The sequence below is a fragment of the Buteo buteo genome, chromosome 13, assembly GCF_964188355.1.
Source record: "Buteo buteo chromosome 13, bButBut1.hap1.1, whole genome shotgun sequence".
In the NCBI taxonomy this organism is placed as follows: domain Eukaryota; kingdom Metazoa; phylum Chordata; class Aves; order Accipitriformes; family Accipitridae; genus Buteo; species Buteo buteo.
The window spans coordinates 4,430,411-4,450,144 of NC_134183.1; the positions used below are offsets into that span (position 1 = coordinate 4,430,411).

Below are 19,734 nucleotides of genomic sequence, written 5' to 3' on the forward strand. Positions count from 1 at the left end.
ATGTGGTCATTGCACTGAATTTGTTACACTATTTCACTTTGTATATTATTTGAAATACATATTAATGTAGTGCACATATGTAGGGTCCCAAATCAAAATAACTTTGTTATTGTGTAATCATCAATTGTATAGTCTACACAAGCTTGCACTTCTCTCTTAAATATTTAAATTGAGGTCATTAAATTTAATTAAATTTCAGTTAACACTTCTTCTCACAGATAGTACTGAAAATTCCCTGTGGAGGGCAAAATCCATGACGAATGACAACAAATAAAAAAAAATTTTAAAAAAACCACCCAACAAACAAGTTGTCAAATCCCAGAATCTCTAAAATAATTAAAAGTAAAATAAAATAATTTGAACATATAAATGTTTGAAGAGACCAAAGTTGTTTGGTTTTGGGGCTTGGGGTTTTTTGTCTGCCAGTGAATGTCAGATTCAAGCATTGGACAATTTGCCTTGTAGAAAAGAGATTTTCCTTGAAAGTGAAGAGCTTGGAAAGTTGGATACATTTATTGTAGGAAAACTTTTTTCAAAATTTGAGGGATTTTTTTGTGTATATGAAGAACAGTTGGGTAAACATGAACTGTGATCTTCAAAAACCTTCACAGAAGTTGAAACTGCTTGTAAGTAGTGTGAGCTGTATGGGTTGTCAGCACACTGCAGATAATTAGCAATGAAGAAATTGTTATTATGAGAATCGCAAATGAGCCTGGAGTCAAAACTGCCTTTCTTCAGCTGTCTGAGCTAGTGGCAAGGGAGGGGATTATCCACTCAACCAGTAGAATACAAAAATTTCAACTCAAAACAGAGACTATAGCACTTTGACATCATTATGTCGTATTCAATTGGCCTACACTTTTAAGTTCAACAGTTGTTTAGAATGCTTCAAGATTTATGGGCACCTTGGCAGAGAATGTCCATCTTTTTCACTGGAGATTAGACTGCTTGGTTTTGTTGGTTTGGTTTGGGGGGGTTCAAAGGTATTTGGAGTGTTTCTTGAGATTGCAGTTGATGCATCAAACAGTAATACGTTTAAGCACAAATTGCTTGGAATTTCTGAATTTCCAAATCACACACTGTGATTCTCTTCTTGACTTCAAGTTCTGTTCAACCTGGGTACAGTAAATACCAACAACAAATTGAAAGTGAAATTGAAAAAAAAAAAAGGTAGAAAGATTTGACATACTATGCCACCAAGTCATTAAAAAAAAATATGTCTGGGTACCACTTCTTTCTAAAGTATTCTGCATCTTTGAATACTTCCCTTTTTTAAGGAATCTGGAAACCAGATTATATGCAGTGCAGAATTGTTCAAAGCAGTTTGGTGTCCTAAAAGAGAAACGATTTGAGCTCTTGAGATGTGGTGTGTGATTTACAGTATGAATTGGGAGTGTGGAGTGAAACGATATAGTAACTGCTGCATACCATGAGGCATAACACAAAGTAGTGGACAAATGAAGCATATATTTTATAATGCATATGGTTTTTCTTACCGTCTAAACTATTAGTTTTACAGTTAGTTTTGAAATTTCTGTACTTTATACCAAAGCAAACATGAAAATATGTAAATTGATTTAAATAGAAATGAAGAGTGGTGTGAATAGTGCAGTTACACGGTTACATTGTACTTGCCCCAAAGTACAATTCTTTATTATGGGATTGTGACATACTTTGTGTCCTGACAACATATTTATTCTAGACCTCTAATTGTACCAATATGCTTCCTTTGTAAGAGGAAGTGTTAGGGAACGTTTTTAACTTTTTCAGAAAATATTAGGAATGCCTTGTTTTAAGATTCTTTTTTTGCTTCGCCTGTTATTTTGATGTAACAAAAACACCAGCATTTATCTCCAGTGAAAGAGACATCAACAAAAGTGGTATATGGGGAGTCTGGTTTTTTTCAGTGAAGGTTAAAAGCAATGCACAGGACATTAGAATTTTGTTCTCAGAGTAGAAGATCTCAACAAATGAGAGGAAATAAGGAGTCTGCTTCTTTCAGCAGTGTTCCTTCATTCTAGTTTATCTTTGCCTGAAATTACTGCAGGGGGTTTGTCACTTCTGATTAATTTAGGTAAACCAGGGTTATCGTTCTTGCTGCTTGCTTTCTTGAAGGGCTGTTTCTTTTATGGCTTTACTGTGTGACAGACGTGTTTTTCTGCTACAATTGCAAACACGGAAAAGATTCATAGTTTATAGCTCTGCCAGCTTTTTGTGATATTTGGACTCTCTGAAGACCATTAGTGATTTCAGAATATCTGTTCTGTAGTGTTGTTGTCTTGCATGACTGCCTACTAGGACTAGTCCTATGGTGTCCTGCAATACTGAAGGAAGCTTCAGGACCCTAAAGTAGTTTAATCTGTGAGTGCGCACGTGTGTTTTTTGCTTTGGGGTCTTTTAATTAAACCAACTCTGGTTTATGCATGTATGATTTTGGATCATGATGGTAGAAAAGTTGGGTTTAATCTAGATATTTCTTGCTGTAAGAATGCTTGCTTTGTGCCTGGCTGTGAAACTCCTGTGTTTTTGTGTGTTTGCCATGATTAAACATTTTCCACTGATTTATGCAGGAGCATATTGGAAGACAGTCATACAAGCATTCTTTCATTTTCCACAGTCAGAACTCAAACTTAACTAAACTTGGAAATTTATTTTTATACGCAGATTATGTTGACCCATTGCTTCTGTAATGGAAACATCTGGCAGTTCATATTCTATATTGTTTCAGAGTGTCTAATTTGTTGCATAAGATTTCATTCTTTAAAATTTGAGAGGGAGAGATGTATCTGGTGTCATCTTGCCATACTAGCTCAGTGACTGATTTATTTTTCTTCTGGAATCATTTGGCAAACTGTCTATTATGCATCAAGATGTTTCTTAAAGGTAGCTTTTCTTTTAGGTAACTTTTTTTTTTCCCTTATCAGTGCATTAAAGTTTTAACGATGGTGGTTTGGGATTCAACAGGATCTGTCTTTGGGTATCTGCCTGCCTTAGCAGGACTTTCCCACCCCCATTAGACTTATATCCTGTATTTATGGGAGTATTGGAGGGAGTAGGGTGAGTTGAACAAATGCAACAAACAGAGAACCTTTTCCTCTTAATGGTAACGTCCAAGATAACTGGAACTTTATCTCTTAATTTTCTTGAACCAGTTGGGGGGGGGGGCGCTGTTATGCACAGAATTTGATCCAAAAATTATTAATGTGAAATTTAAAATTCCAGGATACTGGTTGTGTCACTCTTTAGTCTCGGATCACACAATGCATAATATGTGTCACTTTTTATTAGAGTGTGCATATGAAATTGCTGTTACGGACAGCTTCATTTTTCCTTTGGATTTTCTCTGTGAATAAATTGTATCCTGCCGACCACTTCTCTGTGTAGAATTGATAATAACAAAATTTAGTTGTTGACCAGAATCTTAATATGCTTTCCAGAGGACCTAAAAATGTTTTCATCTCAGTTCTTGGTTTTAAACCAAGATGATTGTTTTATGATTAGTTTATGAGATTGTCTAAACTTGATTAAGTTTGGGGTTTTTTTAAAAAAAAGGAAGTAGGTTTAATGAGTGCATCCTAATACATTAACTGATAGCTGCAAAGTAGTTGCATTTAGCTGGATACTGTTTCGTTACTTCGATAGAAGATTGAAATATTTCATCTGTCTAGTAGTGCCATTTACAGGAATTCTCCTCTTCTGTTTTTCCTTCTGCTCAGCATCAAGGATAGTGGAATTAAATGCAAGAAAGTTAGCATCTCACCTGAATTAGCATCTGAGACTGATTTAATTACGCTCAGTGTCTTTTCTTTTAGGTAGTGAAACAGCTCTTCAGATTAGCTTTTTGTATTAGTCTTTTTCTGTCCATAATTCTACCTCCTTCTCATTCTGTGGATATCTCTCCTGTTTTATTGAAGCACAGGCATGTTTTTTTTGTTTGCTGCTTTTGAAAAATTGGGAGTTCCTGAAACATTTTCGTAAAACATCACATTTAACTTTTGTTTCTGGCTTGTAGGTATCCAGGAGAAATATTCTAGTTAGAAAGCAGTGGACAAAGTGATTTAGGTGCTCTTTTGCATTTTAATTTGCTTGAAATTGATGTCCCAGGACATCTGCTTGAAATAATCTTTCTTGTATACTATTGCTGGACAGGAGAATAGCCTGCAATATTTTAATACAAAATATCTGTTGTTTGAAGCTTGATGCTTCAAGTTTAAAGTTGAAATTCCAAGAAGGAATGATAAACTAGTCATGCTGAATAAAAATGGGAAAAATTTCTAAATTAATATTTTGGCTGAGGGAAATGGTTTTTTAACTAATTTAAACAATTAAAATTCTAGATGTCATTTTAAAGATTGAATAGATGTATATTATATGGAAAATGCAACTGCTGTGACTAAAGCAAAACTTCAGATATCTTGTGTATTTATTTTCATACTGTTTATTAAAGTATAAGATTATTAGCTAAATTACCATATTTATGTAACTGTGAAGATGTGAATCCTTAGTTTGCGATAGTTTAGAAAGTTTGACGCAGTCATTGATGATAGGTGTTTAAACATTTTGACCTGTGAATGGCAAAATTCTTATTGTTGTTTTTTATTCCAGGTAGGAGAAGACAAAGAGTGCATCGTCCTCGTTCTCCAATATTGGAAGAAAAAGATATCCCACCCTTGGAGTTTCCTAAATCCTCAGAGGACTTAATGGTGCCTAGTGAGCATATAATGAATGTTATTGCCATCTATGAGGTACTAAGGAACTTTGGCACTGTTTTACGCCTCTCTCCTTTTCGTTTTGAGGACTTCTGTGCTGCTCTGGTAAGTCAAGAGCAGTGCACACTTATGGCTGAGATGCATATAGTGCTTTTAAAAGCAGTTTTACGTGAAGAAGACACTTCAAATACTACCTTTGGACCTGCTGACCTCAAAGATAGCGTTAATTCCACTTTGTATTTCATAGATGGAATGACGTGGCCAGAGGTTCTGCGGGTATATTGTGAGAGTGACAAGGAATACCATCATGTTCTTCCTTACCAAGAGACAGAGGACTATCCTTATGGACCAGTAGAGAATAAAATCAAAGTTCTGCAGTTCTTAGTGGATCAGTTTCTTACAACAAACATTGCACGTGAAGAGTTAATGTCAGAAGGTGTTATTCAGTATGATGATCATTGTAGGGTTTGTCACAAACTTGGGGATTTGCTTTGCTGTGAAACTTGTTCAGCTGTGTACCATTTGGAGTGCGTGAAACCACCTCTTGAAGAGGTACCAGAAGATGAATGGCAGTGTGAGGTCTGCGTAGCACATAAGGTGCCCGGAGTAACTGACTGTGTTGCTGAAATCCAAAAAAATAAACCATACATTCGACATGAACCTATTGGATATGACAGGCATAGACGAAAATATTGGTTCCTGAACAGAAGAATCATTATGTAAGTAAACTAATAATTTAGTATTTTCTGAACAATAATATTGCATTGAATGTGTTTTTAATATATTCTGTAAGTTATTGTTGCCATCTTAAAACGTTTTTTTCTTTACATAAGACTATTGCTTGCTGTTTTGTAAGTAGATTTCTAAAAACCGTGTAATTAATCCATCGGTTTTCTCCAAAATAAGTATTCTCATGATCTGTATATAAAAAAGGGGAAGAAACCCAGTGCCTCCGGCTTAATATTTATGTGCCTAAAACACATGAATGTGAGGAAGAAAAAGGGAATTTTAATGAGAACTCTCCAGTTTCTTGTAGAAGTTACTTAAAGGTAGTTAAACTCTCTTTGTGATCACGTGGTGTATAGGACACTAGTTTCAGTTACTATCACCTGCCTAGATAGTATTTGGCTGTTAGATACTGGTGTTGGTTTGATGGTCTGCCTTTGAAGCTAAGACTTTCAGAGGCACTTAAAGGTATTCACCATATCTATTAACTAGAAATGCAGAAAGTGTTGTATGTGAACACTTCTATAGGTGTAAACGAAGTCAAAATAGCAAGAAATGCCTGTCTTTGGGTGATCTACTTTGTATGTTTAACACAATTTCCTGTTACTGGTTGGTCTTGAGATACTAATGTATCTCAAAACATTAAGAATAATCAAACCCTTGTTAGTGAGGGCATTGTGCCCTGTTTTTTTACCTGAAAAATTGAATCTGAAATTACAAAAATACTTCTACTTTTTTCACAGGAAAATAGCTAAAGACTGTTTTTTCTTATAAAAGACTGTTCTTGTGTAATTGTTCTCATAATGGAGGAGAAATAGTATTTAAGTGGAATCAATGGTATTGTTAACTTAGGAAAAATAAAGAGATTTTACTAGATTTCTTGAAGTACAATTTTCCATTCAGTATTATAGAGAAAATAAGCCACAGCTGGATACCTTAACAGAATTTCATACAAAACAGATTACAGTGAATGTTAAGATATTAGCCAGTGTCTTTAAAAGGCATTTTGAGGACTGTTGATGGTGTTACGTCTTGCAAACAAGACGCTTCTAAGGACTTGTTTTAGTCCTTTAAAATATAGTGCTCTTTCTCTAATGTTTTGTTAGCTGATGCATTAAGTATTATCGCTGCTCTGTTTCCTGTGTTCTTCTTCCACACTTGTAAAAAAAAGAGTCCATGTTTGATTATTTTTAGTTTCTCCGGGTTATAAATGCCACAGTAGTGTCAAGTACTGTTAGGAGTTTAGTAGGCAAATTATTTGTTTCAGAAATCATAAACTAAGTTTTATGAATGTAAGCTTTGTATCTTAATTGGGATTTATTTGAAGAGAAAATACATCAATCAGTATTCCATTTCAAGTCAAAATAGATGAGAACTGTAAACAATACAGTAAAAGGAAAATTTTTACTGGATTTTCCATTTTACTGATTTTTCGATAGCGATTAAAACATTTCAAAACATAAATAGAAAAATATTTTTGTGTTTACAAAGACAAGAAGAAATGCAGTTCATCCATTAATTGTTTCCTGACTTTCTTTTGTGTTCTCATGTGGATCATCTAGGTTGAAACATCTTTCCGTGCTAGTCGCTATCCTTCCTGTTGCCATTAGACATCATGCCTCCTGCTAGTGTAAATGCACCTGTGCATGCTTCCAAAATGAGTTCTTTCTGAAGTATGTGGTTTGGATTAAAAATTTTTCAAATCCTCCCGATGGAATCAGAAGAAAAAACAGATAGACAGTTTTTCTGGTAGATCTGCAGCAGCAGTACTCTTTAACAGTGCAGTGTGGGATGTACAGAACCAACCAATTCCACTAGACTTTTCATAGAACTTTGACATAATTAAACTTATGCATAATGTGCCTTAAAACTTTATGCTAAAGCCACTTCATAAGGGGACAGAAGTATTTACTACATAACTAAATTCCAGGAAAATACAACTTTAATAATTCACATAGATATTAAACTGTGTACTTTAAGTTTTTAATGCCCTTTAGATTCAGTAAGCATGCTGTATTGCGAACCCAACCATTTTGCATATATATACTGAACGAGATCAAACCACACCTGATGTCTTGGATAACTGAAGGATAACTTAAAGGATAACTGCCAAATGGTAAAACATGACACTCATGAAATGATATTAACATATCAACTTTATTGAGATGAATAGAGTGTGTTTACCAATGCCATGTGATCAAATATATCAGAGGAAACTAATAGATCTAAAAATAATCTGCACGAACACCGACTTGAAATCTTGCCCAGGGGGATTAGAGAACAGAAATCCTAAGTACTTGCGGGTTTTTTGTTTTTCAAAGGGGTTTTTAGGATTTTTTACTTATTCTCCCTTCTCCTCTTACAAATGTTATAAATCAATCGTACAATTGTTTTTGCCATCTTCTAAAGGGTTTTGTAGACTTGTTGTTACTCACTGATACTTTTATTTCCATGGTCATCACTTGCTGAGGGTAATAAGCCTAGTTTAAGCCCATCATTGTGGTTTTGTTTCTCTCTTCCACCTCTTCTGTTTTACAAAGATGGAAAAGTGGACACTGAGGAGGTCTCCTTTCATACATTCCCATTAGCAAACATCAACAAGATTTAAAAAAAAAAGGGGGGGGCAAGAGAAAATTAATTTTGTTCTTGTTTTAAGCCGTTAACAAATTTAGAATTAGGTCTCTGGGTCAGTTGCATTTGTTTTGCTTGTGAAGGTTATTTCTGCAGGTTAACAAGTCAGGAAATATAGGACTTTGACTTGTATTCTCCTAGTAAACTGCTGATGAACTAAATGAGTTCTCTCTCTAGAAATATTGAAATGCTTTGGATTTGTCAAATGTATATGAAAGAAGATAATGAAATATTCGTTGACTTTCATGTTGATAGCAGAAATAAGACACAAATTGTTATTCCTGAGTTGTATGTATCTTCCTCGATGGTCAAAAACAGTTTTAGCTTTTATTCTGCAGGATTTGTCGCACTGTTTATGTTCTTAGTGGGTCCTCCTCTATTTTCTACAAGTTATTAAAAAGGTTTCAGATCTTCATTTGAATGGATTAGTTTAATAAATTTACTGAATTCTTCAGTTTCTAATTGTATCAGCATGGAATTCAGGAGGGGATGTATCTGCTTTGCTATTACTTTACTTGCAAGTTTCTAGCATCTTCCATGCTGTTATTTTTATCAGTCTTAAAACTTGCCTCTAAAGCCTGCTAGTGAACAGTTCCTGGCAGTGAAGGAGGCTGAAAGAGGTAGGGAATAGTCTTGTGATTCTTTCTCCCTTGCTTGGCCTCACTTAGTGTATGTGACTCAACTGACTCCCCTGGAGACTTAAGTAGACCTCTCCAGCACCAAGCTGGCAAATCTGTCTGGCTTGTCAGAGAAAAACATTGGGAATTGGTCCTTGTGTAGACTTGCATCTTTCCATCTTCTTTTTGTGATAGCCTCTCTGATTTCTTCAAAGGGTAAAAGCAGTGTCCCTTTAGCTAACACAAGAAGATGTTCAGGGAAAGTCAGCTTAAACCTTTTAATTGTTAATTTAAATCTTAACTAACTTTGACAAAGTGCATCACATAGAATGCTTTCTGTGGTAGTTCTTCGACTGTTAGTGAGGCGGTAATAAGCACTCCAAGGCTTCCACCTCCATACACCTGAATCTTGAAAAGAAGTCTGACCAAATATGAATTTTGTGTAAGCATACATAACAGCAAGCTTGTGACATTTAATTTTTTGTCTGTGCTTTTGTCAAAATGCTAATTCCTTAACTTCTTTTACTAAGGTTTGTGATAGCCTTGAATTCAAGACAAATTCTGTGCTCAAAACCCTATATAAATTGAAGTAGAAGGGAAATCAAATACTCTTGTATAACCTCATTGTCCATTTCTAGATTATTACCTGAGCAGTTCTTTAATGGGTGGGACTCAAATTTGTTGTGGTTTAACCCCAGCCAGCAACTAAGCACCACGCAGCTGCTCAGTCACTTCTCCCCTACCAAATGGGATGGGGGAGAGAATCGGGGGGGGAGTAAAACTCATGGGTTGAGATAAGAACAGTTTAATAGAACAGAAAGGAAGAAAATAATAATGATAATAATATGACAATAATACTAATAAAAGAATTGGAATATACAAAGGAAGTGATGCACAATGCAATTGCTCACCACTCACAGTTCCCGAGCAGCGATTCTCCCTGCAGGCCAACTCCCCCCAGTTTATATGCTGGGCATGATGTCACATGGTATGGAATACCCCCTTGGCCACTTTGGGTCAGCTGTCCTGGCTGTGTCCCCTCCCAACTGCTTGTGTCCCTCCAGCCTTCTTGTTGGCTGGGCATGAGAAGCTGAAAAATCCTTGACTTTAGACTAAACATTACTTAGCAACAACTGAAAATGTCAGTGTGTTATCAACATTATTCTCATACTAATTCCAAAACATAACACTCTACCAGCTGCTAGAAGGAAAATTAACTATCCCAGCTGAAAGCAGGACAGAATCATACATGGAAAGATTAATTAGCTCTAAGTGCCTTCTGCAGAATATTCTCTCTTTGCGGTCTAGTATCTTGATTCTTCACAGTGTGCCTCTGGGTTTTACTGGCCTGTAATATAGCATACCTTTGCTGGTACTGAAGGCTTTTTCTTGAGTTGTATAGGGAAATTGAAGATAACAGTTAATTGCTTTTCAGTCCAATGGAACCTTGTAACACTAGAATAGGAAGAGCTGATGGGAAAGGAAGAGACAGATGCTTCTTGCGATTTTAAGGTGACATACATACGCACCCTGGATGCATTAGCATAGCTGTAGCAGTTTCAGATTTGCTAAATGGGAGGAGACAGTGGAAAAAGAAGAAAACACTTGGATTATCACCATTGAAATTCAAGCAAGGTGTACAAGCCTCTATGCCTGAGCTGCTTGTCTGGCAAATGGGTACTAGCACAGCCTTACATCATGGAATATATAAAGTGTTCGTATTGTTGCATATCTAGGTCACATAAGAAGATGTATAAATGGCATATCTATCTAGCAAATAATTGTGTAATGAGCTAGGGGTTCAAAATGAAAGGTTAAAGTTTCCTTTTTGGTGAGCTAAGAAATAATTAAAGTATAAACTTAGCAACAGCATTATATTCTGCGGTTGTGTTTGTAAGGAGCAGAGCAGCCTTACAATTGCTGCTCTGCCAGTATCCTGCTCTCACCACTTCCATTGGTCATTTGCCACGGAAAATTCAGAAGGCATACTTTTCCCTGCCCTTTTTAGTTAAGCATTTTGTTTTGTCCTTTTCTTTCCTCTTGCTATATAAAGCTGTATTCTTGCATTCTCATCTCCCCTTCCATCTTAGTTTTTGGGTGTTTGCCTTTATCTTCCTTTTCTGTGCCTTTTGTTAACAAACAATAATAAAGGTGCTGCCATTCCTATTATTGTTAATAAATAACTTTCTTGGTTTAGAGGAAACATGGTTTAAATAATAATTTTTCTTTAACGTGGAAGTCTACAGGCATAGAATATTCCATAGAGTCAAATGATTGTCAGTGTTCAGCTGTTACTTTTTGATGTGTAGTATGTGGGCGGTCTTCCTGAGAAAACTTGCCAAACTTAACCATGCGAACCTGTTAAAACTAATGGAAAGTTACTGGTAGCCTAGAGGAGTAAATGGGTAAAGTAGAATTAGTTACTTTTCATGAACAGAGGCCTTTATGAGAGGAAATGATAGTATTTCTTTGCAATACGCCAGGTTTTATCATCAAAACCAAAACTCTGTTTTGTAGTACTGATTGTGACAAATTAGTAGTTGAATTTTGAGTAATGTTGCCATTATTAACTTCATAACACTTTAGTAGTATTCTGATTGAGTCGCAAATATTACAGTTGTTTCGTAAATAGAGTGTGGAAAATAGTAGATAGATGATGATCGAGTTGCCTTGCGGTTTGACTTTCTGGATATCTGAGGCCAGTTTTTACCATCTTCAATGTATAAGCCATGTGGAGGCAGCCAGTAGAGAGGAACACAAAACAAACCTTCCAAGGGTAGATCTTTCAAACTACAGTCAGCTTTTCATTCCTATTGACGACTTGCTTTAGGATTATTGGTGAGCCATAAGTCTGTAATGCTTTTACAGGTAGCACAAGTGTAGCAGTAGTTTAGCTCCTCTTCCACATGAAGGCCAGGCTGATAAATCGTTGTGACACCCCATGCGGTGTTGACGGTATTGGGAGTGCTGGGGTGTGTTGCGGAAATGAGCGGTCCTGCCCACAGCCAGCCTGGATCTGGCTGCTGCTGCTGAACAGGACCTAACAAGCCAAAATGAAACCAAGCAGCCTTCTGCAGAACCACTTGAAGCGTCCTCTTTGTGCTCTCCAGCACTCTGCGAGAGCCTGTTACCTGAGATGTTTATGGAGCTCACTTGTGTCTGGTGGCCCTGTTGAGATGCTTTTGACACTGTGGTCCTCCAGTAGTTTTATTTAGGTTCATGGTGTCGTGGAGTAGCCCAGATAAAAAAATATGGAAATCCCTTGCTATTTTAAAGGATCATACTGTGATTCTTTTGTCCCTTACTGGTGCTCTCACAGGTGAATGCCATAGAGATGCTAATGTAAAATATTTTATGAATGTCACATTCTATGGTTTGAATTTCCTAACTGCTATTTCCTGAATATGCAGTGAGAAACACTGCCCTTTATGGATTCTGGAGCCATGCCCTCTTTTGCAAATTGTTTGGGACTTAGTAGTAGATTACTGGTTACAGTAATAGTAAATGTAATGAAAATAAACCTTGTTGCCAGATTGGACAAACCAGTTTTAAGGATACTCTTCAAAAGCTTTCCTGAGGAAGTTGTCATGAGAACTTCTGAGGGGATGAAGAAAGGGAGGGAAATGAGAAGGGAGTATTTGGATACTAAACTGGGTGCATATGACTGTCCTCATGTGATTTGTTTGTTCACGCTCGGGTACTGGCATTTAATAGTTCTCTGCAAAAACTAGGCTGATACCAATTTTTGTCATTTGCCCAGATATTTTAAAATTAACATTTTTTAAATACTCTTTCAGAGAGGAAGATTCAGAAAGTGAGAAGGATAAGAAAATCTGGTACTATAGCACAAAGATCCAGCTGGCAGAGTTAATTGAATGCCTAGACAAAGATTACTGGGAAGCTGACCTATGCAAAACTCTGGAAGAAATGCGTGAAGAAATTCATCGGCACATGGATGTGACGGAAGACCTTACTAATAAAGCAAGGGGCAACAACAAGTCTTTCCTTTCTGCAGCAAATGGTAAGAATATTTTGTTTAATGGGAATAGATGTTGCACTTTGAATCAAATACTTGTTTATTTTACTAAAAGAAGTTTATAGAAGTTGATGGAGAAGCTTCATGCAGGTACCAGCATGGCTATGTAGTGCTGACTTCTTGTAGGACTATGTAACATGTATTCCAGGATGTCCTGAATGAGTCAGATTCTTGATATGCTTAGGGTGTGCCAGATTGTGATCATTCCAGATGTTGGAGTGGAGCTGTGTTGACTGTCAAATGTTTCTTGATGTACTGTCTTTTATATATGTATGTATATAACTCCTCATAAACAGTTAACAATCCAATGGGAGTTAGAGTGGCAAAAAATATTAGAGCTCCAATATTATGGAAAATGTGGAAGAATGCATATCTTCTCTGCAGTTGCCCACCATCTTAATTTATCTACCTTGGACCAATAAATAGCAATATAAATCTGAAGGTTTGAACTTTGGTTCTAGGGAAGATGTGAAGATTAAATATTCAGGTTTAAAAATTTATTTAAGTCATCACTATATAAATGCATAACTTGGAGAAATCAATAATTAAATCTTTGGAGTTGTTTCTGCTAAGTGGGGAAAAGCGGTAAGAATTTGGAAGTTATCTTTTGTCTCATTGAGCAGAAGTAGTATTTATGTTATTTCTGCTCAGTGTCTCTGTAGGCGGTGGTTTGTTCTTTACTGATGACAACGTACTTTCTATTGTAGATGAAATTTTGGACATTATCAGAGCAAGAAAAGGAGAAACAGTGGAAGATAAAAACACAGCAGATGATGAAGCAGAAAAGACCAAAAGTGACGTTGATAATGACCAGGCAGATGCTGAGAGAGGCAAGGAAGAATCTGGAGACCAAGATAAAACTGAGGAAACACCCAATGAGCAAGATGCAGAAAAAGTGAAAACAGAAGGTAAAGCACAGTCGGTTTCTTTAGCAGCTTCATTTAAGTAAAGTTAATCTTTAGTTAAGATCCTCCCATTTCTTTCTTAATGTGATTTTACTTTTTTTTTTGTATGATTCTATAAGTTATTTTTTAAATAATAGGTGATATTTGCCAGTTCCTTTGTGGTTGTATATTTGTTGTTAAGTAATTTCTCCAATTTTCCTACTTTTCAAGTTAAATACAGCTAGCTTGTAGACACCTTGGCTTGAGGTACAGGTGGCACTTACAGGTTATGATCAACGTGTTTGTAGTAAGCAATATTACAACATTTTTAACATTGTTTTCCTCATCAGAATTAAATAGTTTGTTCTTTGATTCTGAGACAATACTATCTCGTAGCAAAAGAAAAAAAAGGTGGGAAAAGCTCTATGTTTTTCAGCATTATCAAACAGACAAACAAAGCTGCTGAAGTTGCTTTCTATGGACGATGCCAAATGACATCCTAAGACATACTAAAAAATATCCCTAAAGTTTTGTTGTGCATTTTACTATAGAGGCAACAGTCGTTGGGGATAAAAGTAACTCTGTGACATCAAGCACTGATGACAACAACACAAATCCTTCTGCAGGAGAGACTAGTTGCTCTGAAGGGAAGAACGCAATGGGGTGTCAGTCAGAAACCCTTGATAGCAACAACGTGGCAGAGAAGAAGGTGGCATCAGAGCTCCCTCAGGAACTCTCAGGTACAGAAGGCACTGTTACCAATGCCTCTGTAATTTGGGGAATCTGTTAAGTTTTTCTATCTGGTTTGTCCACTAAAACCATTCACAGCGTATATCACTCATGCTGTTTGCTTGCAGTGCCATCCTTTACTGCTACGTTGTCATTAACATTTCAAAGTTAATTTTCTTGCAACTAGTGCTTGAAATTTGTGGCCCTCTGTGACATTAGCATTTGTTTCCATGCCTTCCAAAGATGACTATGGCTAAGCTTTTTATGTTCTATTTTCTGTATATTTTATTTTTCCATAGTGATCCATAATGATTGTTAGCATCTTATCAAAGTTTATTTCAAATTCTAATTTGCAGCTGGCTTGTTTATTATTTTAACCTCTCATTTACTGTATAAATTACTAACAAACAAAGTATTTTCATTTATGTGAGTAAACCATTGCACTGAAATGTCAAGATTAAAATTGTCATGCTAGGAATTTTAAACAGATTTCAGAATTACAAGCACAGAGGCTCTTGTATTTTAACGAGCTTTGTTCTGCCACCTCAGTGATTCAAAAGTAGTAATATACACTATCTAAGTAAAAAAACAAACAAACAAACAACAAAAAACAAATAACCAAACTTTAGATTTAGGAATAAATGGTAGTTGATTAGGTGTAACATAAATTATCAGAGTACTATTTTAGAATGAAATTCTCTTACATTTAGAATTATATTCTATTGCAAGCTTTACTATATAACCAAATGTTATTCTAAACATCCGATTACTGTTAAAATCATCAGAATGTTATTTCCAGTTCTTAAAAATCTAAAAATATTCTAATCCGTGATGTAGCCATACTCAGTGTGTCATGTTTTTAAAAAGTGGTAGTAAACATTTTCTCTCCTACAGAGATAGTTCTCCATTCAGATACAGATTGCAGTTCTTGAACTTGAAAACGTCAATGCATCCAAACCTTGTAATAAACTTTGTTAATAGGAAGAGAAAATGAAAGTTAAGATTAATCCGTACTCTGGAAGCCTCATAATATACTTTTTTTAAGACAGAATATATCCTAGTACATGAGACAAAAAGCATACTTTTTAGATATTTGACCAAATATTTTTGCCTGTTCTCCTATTTTTTTATTCTATTTTAAAGTTAAAATAACTGTATAGAGGTTTAACGGAAAAGATACATATCCTATAACTTTGTTCCAGACATATTTATGGATTTGTATTTTATTGTAAAGATTTACTTATATATTTATCATTATTTCTTTATTATACTTTCACAGGTACTTTTCTCCTTCCAAAGCTTCTAGCTTATTTTTAAATTAGTGGGCTCTTTTTGTGTGTGTGTGTGGAGAGGGTTCTTCTTCAAGTCTAATTTACTGCATTCACAGTGATAACTTGCATTTCTATTATGAAATTTCAGTTTGAGACACTCATTTCAGAGGGAGGGAGAGATACTGAACCAGTACCAGTGAGGCAGCTACCACCAGAGAGGGGGAAAATAAGAGTAAAATGCAAAGCTAGGCAAGAATATGTCTGTCACCATCCTTGTTAAATGCAATTTGGATATGAGTTTTTTATTAAGAGTTTACTTTGGGTGCTTCCACTCTCCTGCAAACAGCAGGCATGGCAAATGATTCCATTTTTCCTCTTAGTAAAAAGGGAAATGGATAGAACAGTGGTGGTCACCCACTTGGCAAAGCCAGAGATCAAGATGCATTCAGGTTAGGGATCTTCTAAGAATCCCAGAATATTTACCTAATCATCTTTCTTCTAGGAGTGAATGTTTCACAAAAAGGAGGTTTTGTTCTGTCACCTTTCTTAATCACAACAGAATCCCTGATGTTTTGGAAGAATTCTAGAAATAGAAAAATCTTGTATTTTTTTTAAACAGCTAAGCCGTGTCTCTTGTACAAAATCAAGACGACGTTGTTTTGAGGGATGGTGGTTTGTTCTTACTGGGAAGCTGGAGTGATTTATTTCTAGGTAGCTGCAATTCACTGATGCTGTAGTCGAAAGATCGTACTCGTGCAGTATGCCTTCGCAACAGTGAGGTGGCAATAACATCCACAGCTGTCGAGACAGACAGTGACAAGGACAACTGAGGACCAAGAACCCATTTATCTTACTGAGCTTGAAGCAACATCTAGACCCATCAGATTGTAAGAAAGAGGCTGATATTTTAAGTTTGCAGAGGAGGAGTTTAGATATAGAGTGGTGCCAACTGAACTGAAGTTTGGGGAATTCCTCAGAATTAATGTGCTGAAGAAGAGACAATCAAAGACTCAGTGGAAAACTGGAGGGGAACTGAAAGGTGTACGCTTTGAGGAACAGCTAAAGCACAAGAAAAAAAATCAAAAGAGATAAAATCATAGAAGCTGCAGGAAGACCAAATTTCATGAAATTTGCATTCTAAAAGCAAAACAAAGTCTCAGGAGAGGGTTCTCTGTGTGTACATCTATAGAAAAAAAAATTGTCTTGTATTTAAAATGTATTCATATTTCATCCAAGTATGAATTTCAGTCCTCTAGAGCTGTAAAAGTTGAAACTGCTTGAAATGGAACAAAAAATATTTTCGTGGATACAGTGCTCTGGAGGGAATTAATATTTTATGGGTATTTCTTTCCAGTCCAGCAAAAGATGTTCATCTGACTTTTTTTATCTTTTTTTTATGAGAAATTTAGAACTAGAAAAAATTGCATTGGTCCAATTCAAAAGAAAAATTAAAAGTGAAGTTGTTCTTTTGTAGAAGAAACTGGTCAGATGATCCCTAGCAACAGTAGCAGTGCATCTGCTGCACCTCTACAGTCAGATGTTGAAAACAGCAACAGTAGTGAGTTGGGCTCTGGGCAGAATGACTCCATTAAGACGCCTGATGATGCTGAAAATGCAGAGAGGGGATCCCAGACTTCAGAGGACATAGGTAACAATATTAATAATAGTGTCGCTAATTTTATCCATCTTTTCTTTTTACTTTATAACTCCCATTCCTCAATAGAAAACTTCCAATTTTTAAGTTTGTTTTAAAAGCCTTTTTTTCCTGGGCAGGAGAGAAATCTAATGGTGAAAGAAGTGATTCTCCAGGCGCAGGGAAAGGCACGCCAGGTTCGACGCGAATGCTCACAAGATTACGAAATCCAGATAGCAAGTTGAGCCAGATGAAAAGCCAGCAGGTTGCTGCTGCAGCACATGAAGCAAATAAGTTATATAAAGAAGGCAGAGAGGTTTGTGCACATCTTGGAAAACTCAAAGAAGTACGAAAACTGTTTTAGAAAACTGATAATCTTTTTAAAACTAAAAAAGTTATTTTGGCAGACTGTGGAGGTACTTAAAAATAAAAGTAGTGATAATAAATTAGCAAATGGTGAAATTGTAATATCACAGGAACCTTTTTTCCTCCCTCTCCTTTGCTCTTGCTCTCTTAGTTGCTATCTACAGGGTGGTATTACAGTGACCCAGTGCACCTCGTTCCTTTAACGTGCTGGTCATAAAAGTTAGATAATTGTTCGCTATATAGCCAGTAATAAGTTATACGCATTTTCTCCCACTTCTGTCTTCAAATCGCTCAGAACTGGTGTGTCAAAACTACAACTTTACAGTGGTTTGTGTTTGATTATTGTTTGAATTTCTAGGTAATAGCCACATTTCCAGTTCATAACAAACCTGTCTGGCAGAGTATGGTCATTTAAAGACAATCACTGCAAAACTGTAGCACTGCTTGATGCAGATGCAAATGAAATCTCTCCAAACGTCTGCCAGTTGGTATAAAATTTTTGTAATTTTTTGGATGGCTGTAGGTTGTTTGTTGGTTTTTTGGTGGTTTGGGGTTTTGGGTTGGTTGGTTTTGTTTTTTTAAGTAGCCCAGCTTTTCCAGGAAGGAAGTGTTTGAATGTGAAGAGTTTGTTGCAGTTAGTTGTCTGCATGTCATTTGGTGTGTTAATTTTATTTTTGTTAACTGGTTTTCCTTGTAAGTTAGCATTTAGCATATTTATTCACAAACGTCTCAAATTTGGAACTGTTATGAGTAGTTAGTGATCTTATCCATGCCATGTTTTCAAAGTCAAAGATACTTGTTTGCTTAGCTACATGTATGAATTCTGTGATTTACCAAGGAGGGGTTTCACAGAAAGCTTACTTAAGTTCAGTGAAGCTGTTTTCCCAAAGCTGTCTCCCTCAGTAGGCATAATTCAGCAAAACGAGTTCCTGTTTGACTTCCTGAGGAGCCTGGATGGCAGGTTTTTTTAATGTTAAAGTTGATCTTTGGGAATATCCTAACTGTATACAGTAAGTGATGAAGTACATATATTTAGTCTGTTGGATGAACAGTTATTTGCTTCTACAAATTGATGCAAGGTATTTTTATTATTTTATATATAGCCAGTTGAAGCCTAAATCATAAATAAGTAAATAGAAATACTTGAAACATAAGTAAATCTTTAAAATCATTCTTTCTTTCACAAGGTTCTGGTGGTCAACTCTCAAGGTGAAGTCTCCCGAATGAACACAAAGAAGGAAGTTGTGATGAAAGGAAATATCAACAATTATTTCAAATTAGGGCAAGAGGGGAAGTATCGTGTTTATCATAATCAGTATGCCACTAATTCATTCGCATTGAACAAGCACCAGCACAGGGAGGACCATGACAAGAGACGACATCTCTCTCATAAATTCTGTCTGACTCCTGCTGGAGAGTTCAAATGGAATGGGTCTGTACATGGGTCCAAAGTTCTTACCATATCCACTTTGAGGCTAACTATTATTCAGCTAGAAAACAATATCCCGGCATCATTCCTTCACCCTAACTGGGCTTCCCACAGGTAAATTAATAAATGAAAATATATGTTCTCTTGTTTTACTTGGATTTTTGCTAGCTATTAATAAGCAGTGGCCTTTGTTTTTTCAAATCAGTGATTTTTCAAGCACCATGCTTCAGTATATTAAAATATAAGATAACGTGTGTGTTTTCTGATGGATGGGTAAAAGGATTGCACATTTGAGTAAAGTATTAAAATACAGGAGGTTTTATCCTACCGTTAAATCTTGTTAATGTAGCATGCTATATTAGTGCATGTGTATGTTTCAGTTTTGGGTTTTTTTTTTCCAATTTAGGTCTAACTGGATTAAGGCTGTTCAAATGTGCAGCAAACCTAGAGAATTTGCACTAGCGCTGGCTATATTGGAATGTGCAATTAAACCAGTTGTCATGCTGCCAATCTGGCGGGAATCATTGGGGCATACTAGGTAAAATAAACATGAAAATCTTTTTGAATATGAGAACTTTACTTTGTTTTACAATTACTAGTTCCTCGAAGCCTATAAGAATTATGTTTAAATTTAGTCAGTCATTCAGCACTTGAAGTGGTTTTTTCTCAACCAGAAACACTAAAAATACATAACAAGATTTTT

The 19,734-nt window shown here is 36.0% G+C and overlaps 1 protein-coding gene across 19 annotated transcripts in view; it reads left to right on the top strand.

Annotated features, from left to right (window-relative positions):
- Window positions 1-19,734, top strand: part of BPTF (bromodomain PHD finger transcription factor) — a 56,965-nt gene that overhangs the window by 8,554 nt on the left and 28,677 nt on the right. For 10 of the 19 annotated variants that reach the window (XM_075044267.1, XM_075044270.1, XM_075044277.1 and 7 more), the window contains exons 2-9: window positions 4,606-5,428; window positions 12,481-12,704; window positions 13,427-13,627; window positions 14,155-14,343; window positions 17,078-17,251; window positions 17,377-17,582; window positions 18,790-19,145; window positions 19,438-19,569. In XM_075044267.1, the coding sequence (XP_074900368.1) occupies window positions 4,606-5,428; window positions 12,481-12,704; window positions 13,427-13,627; window positions 14,155-14,343; window positions 17,078-17,251; window positions 17,377-17,582; window positions 18,790-19,145; window positions 19,438-19,569 (2,305 nt within the window). Of the gene's footprint in view, window positions 1-4,605; window positions 5,429-12,480; window positions 12,705-13,426; window positions 13,628-14,131; window positions 14,344-17,077; window positions 17,252-17,376; window positions 17,583-18,789; window positions 19,146-19,437; window positions 19,570-19,734 lie in introns of those variants that run through there. The other 9 variants (XM_075044269.1, XM_075044275.1, XM_075044286.1 and 6 more) reach the window with 5 other exon arrangements.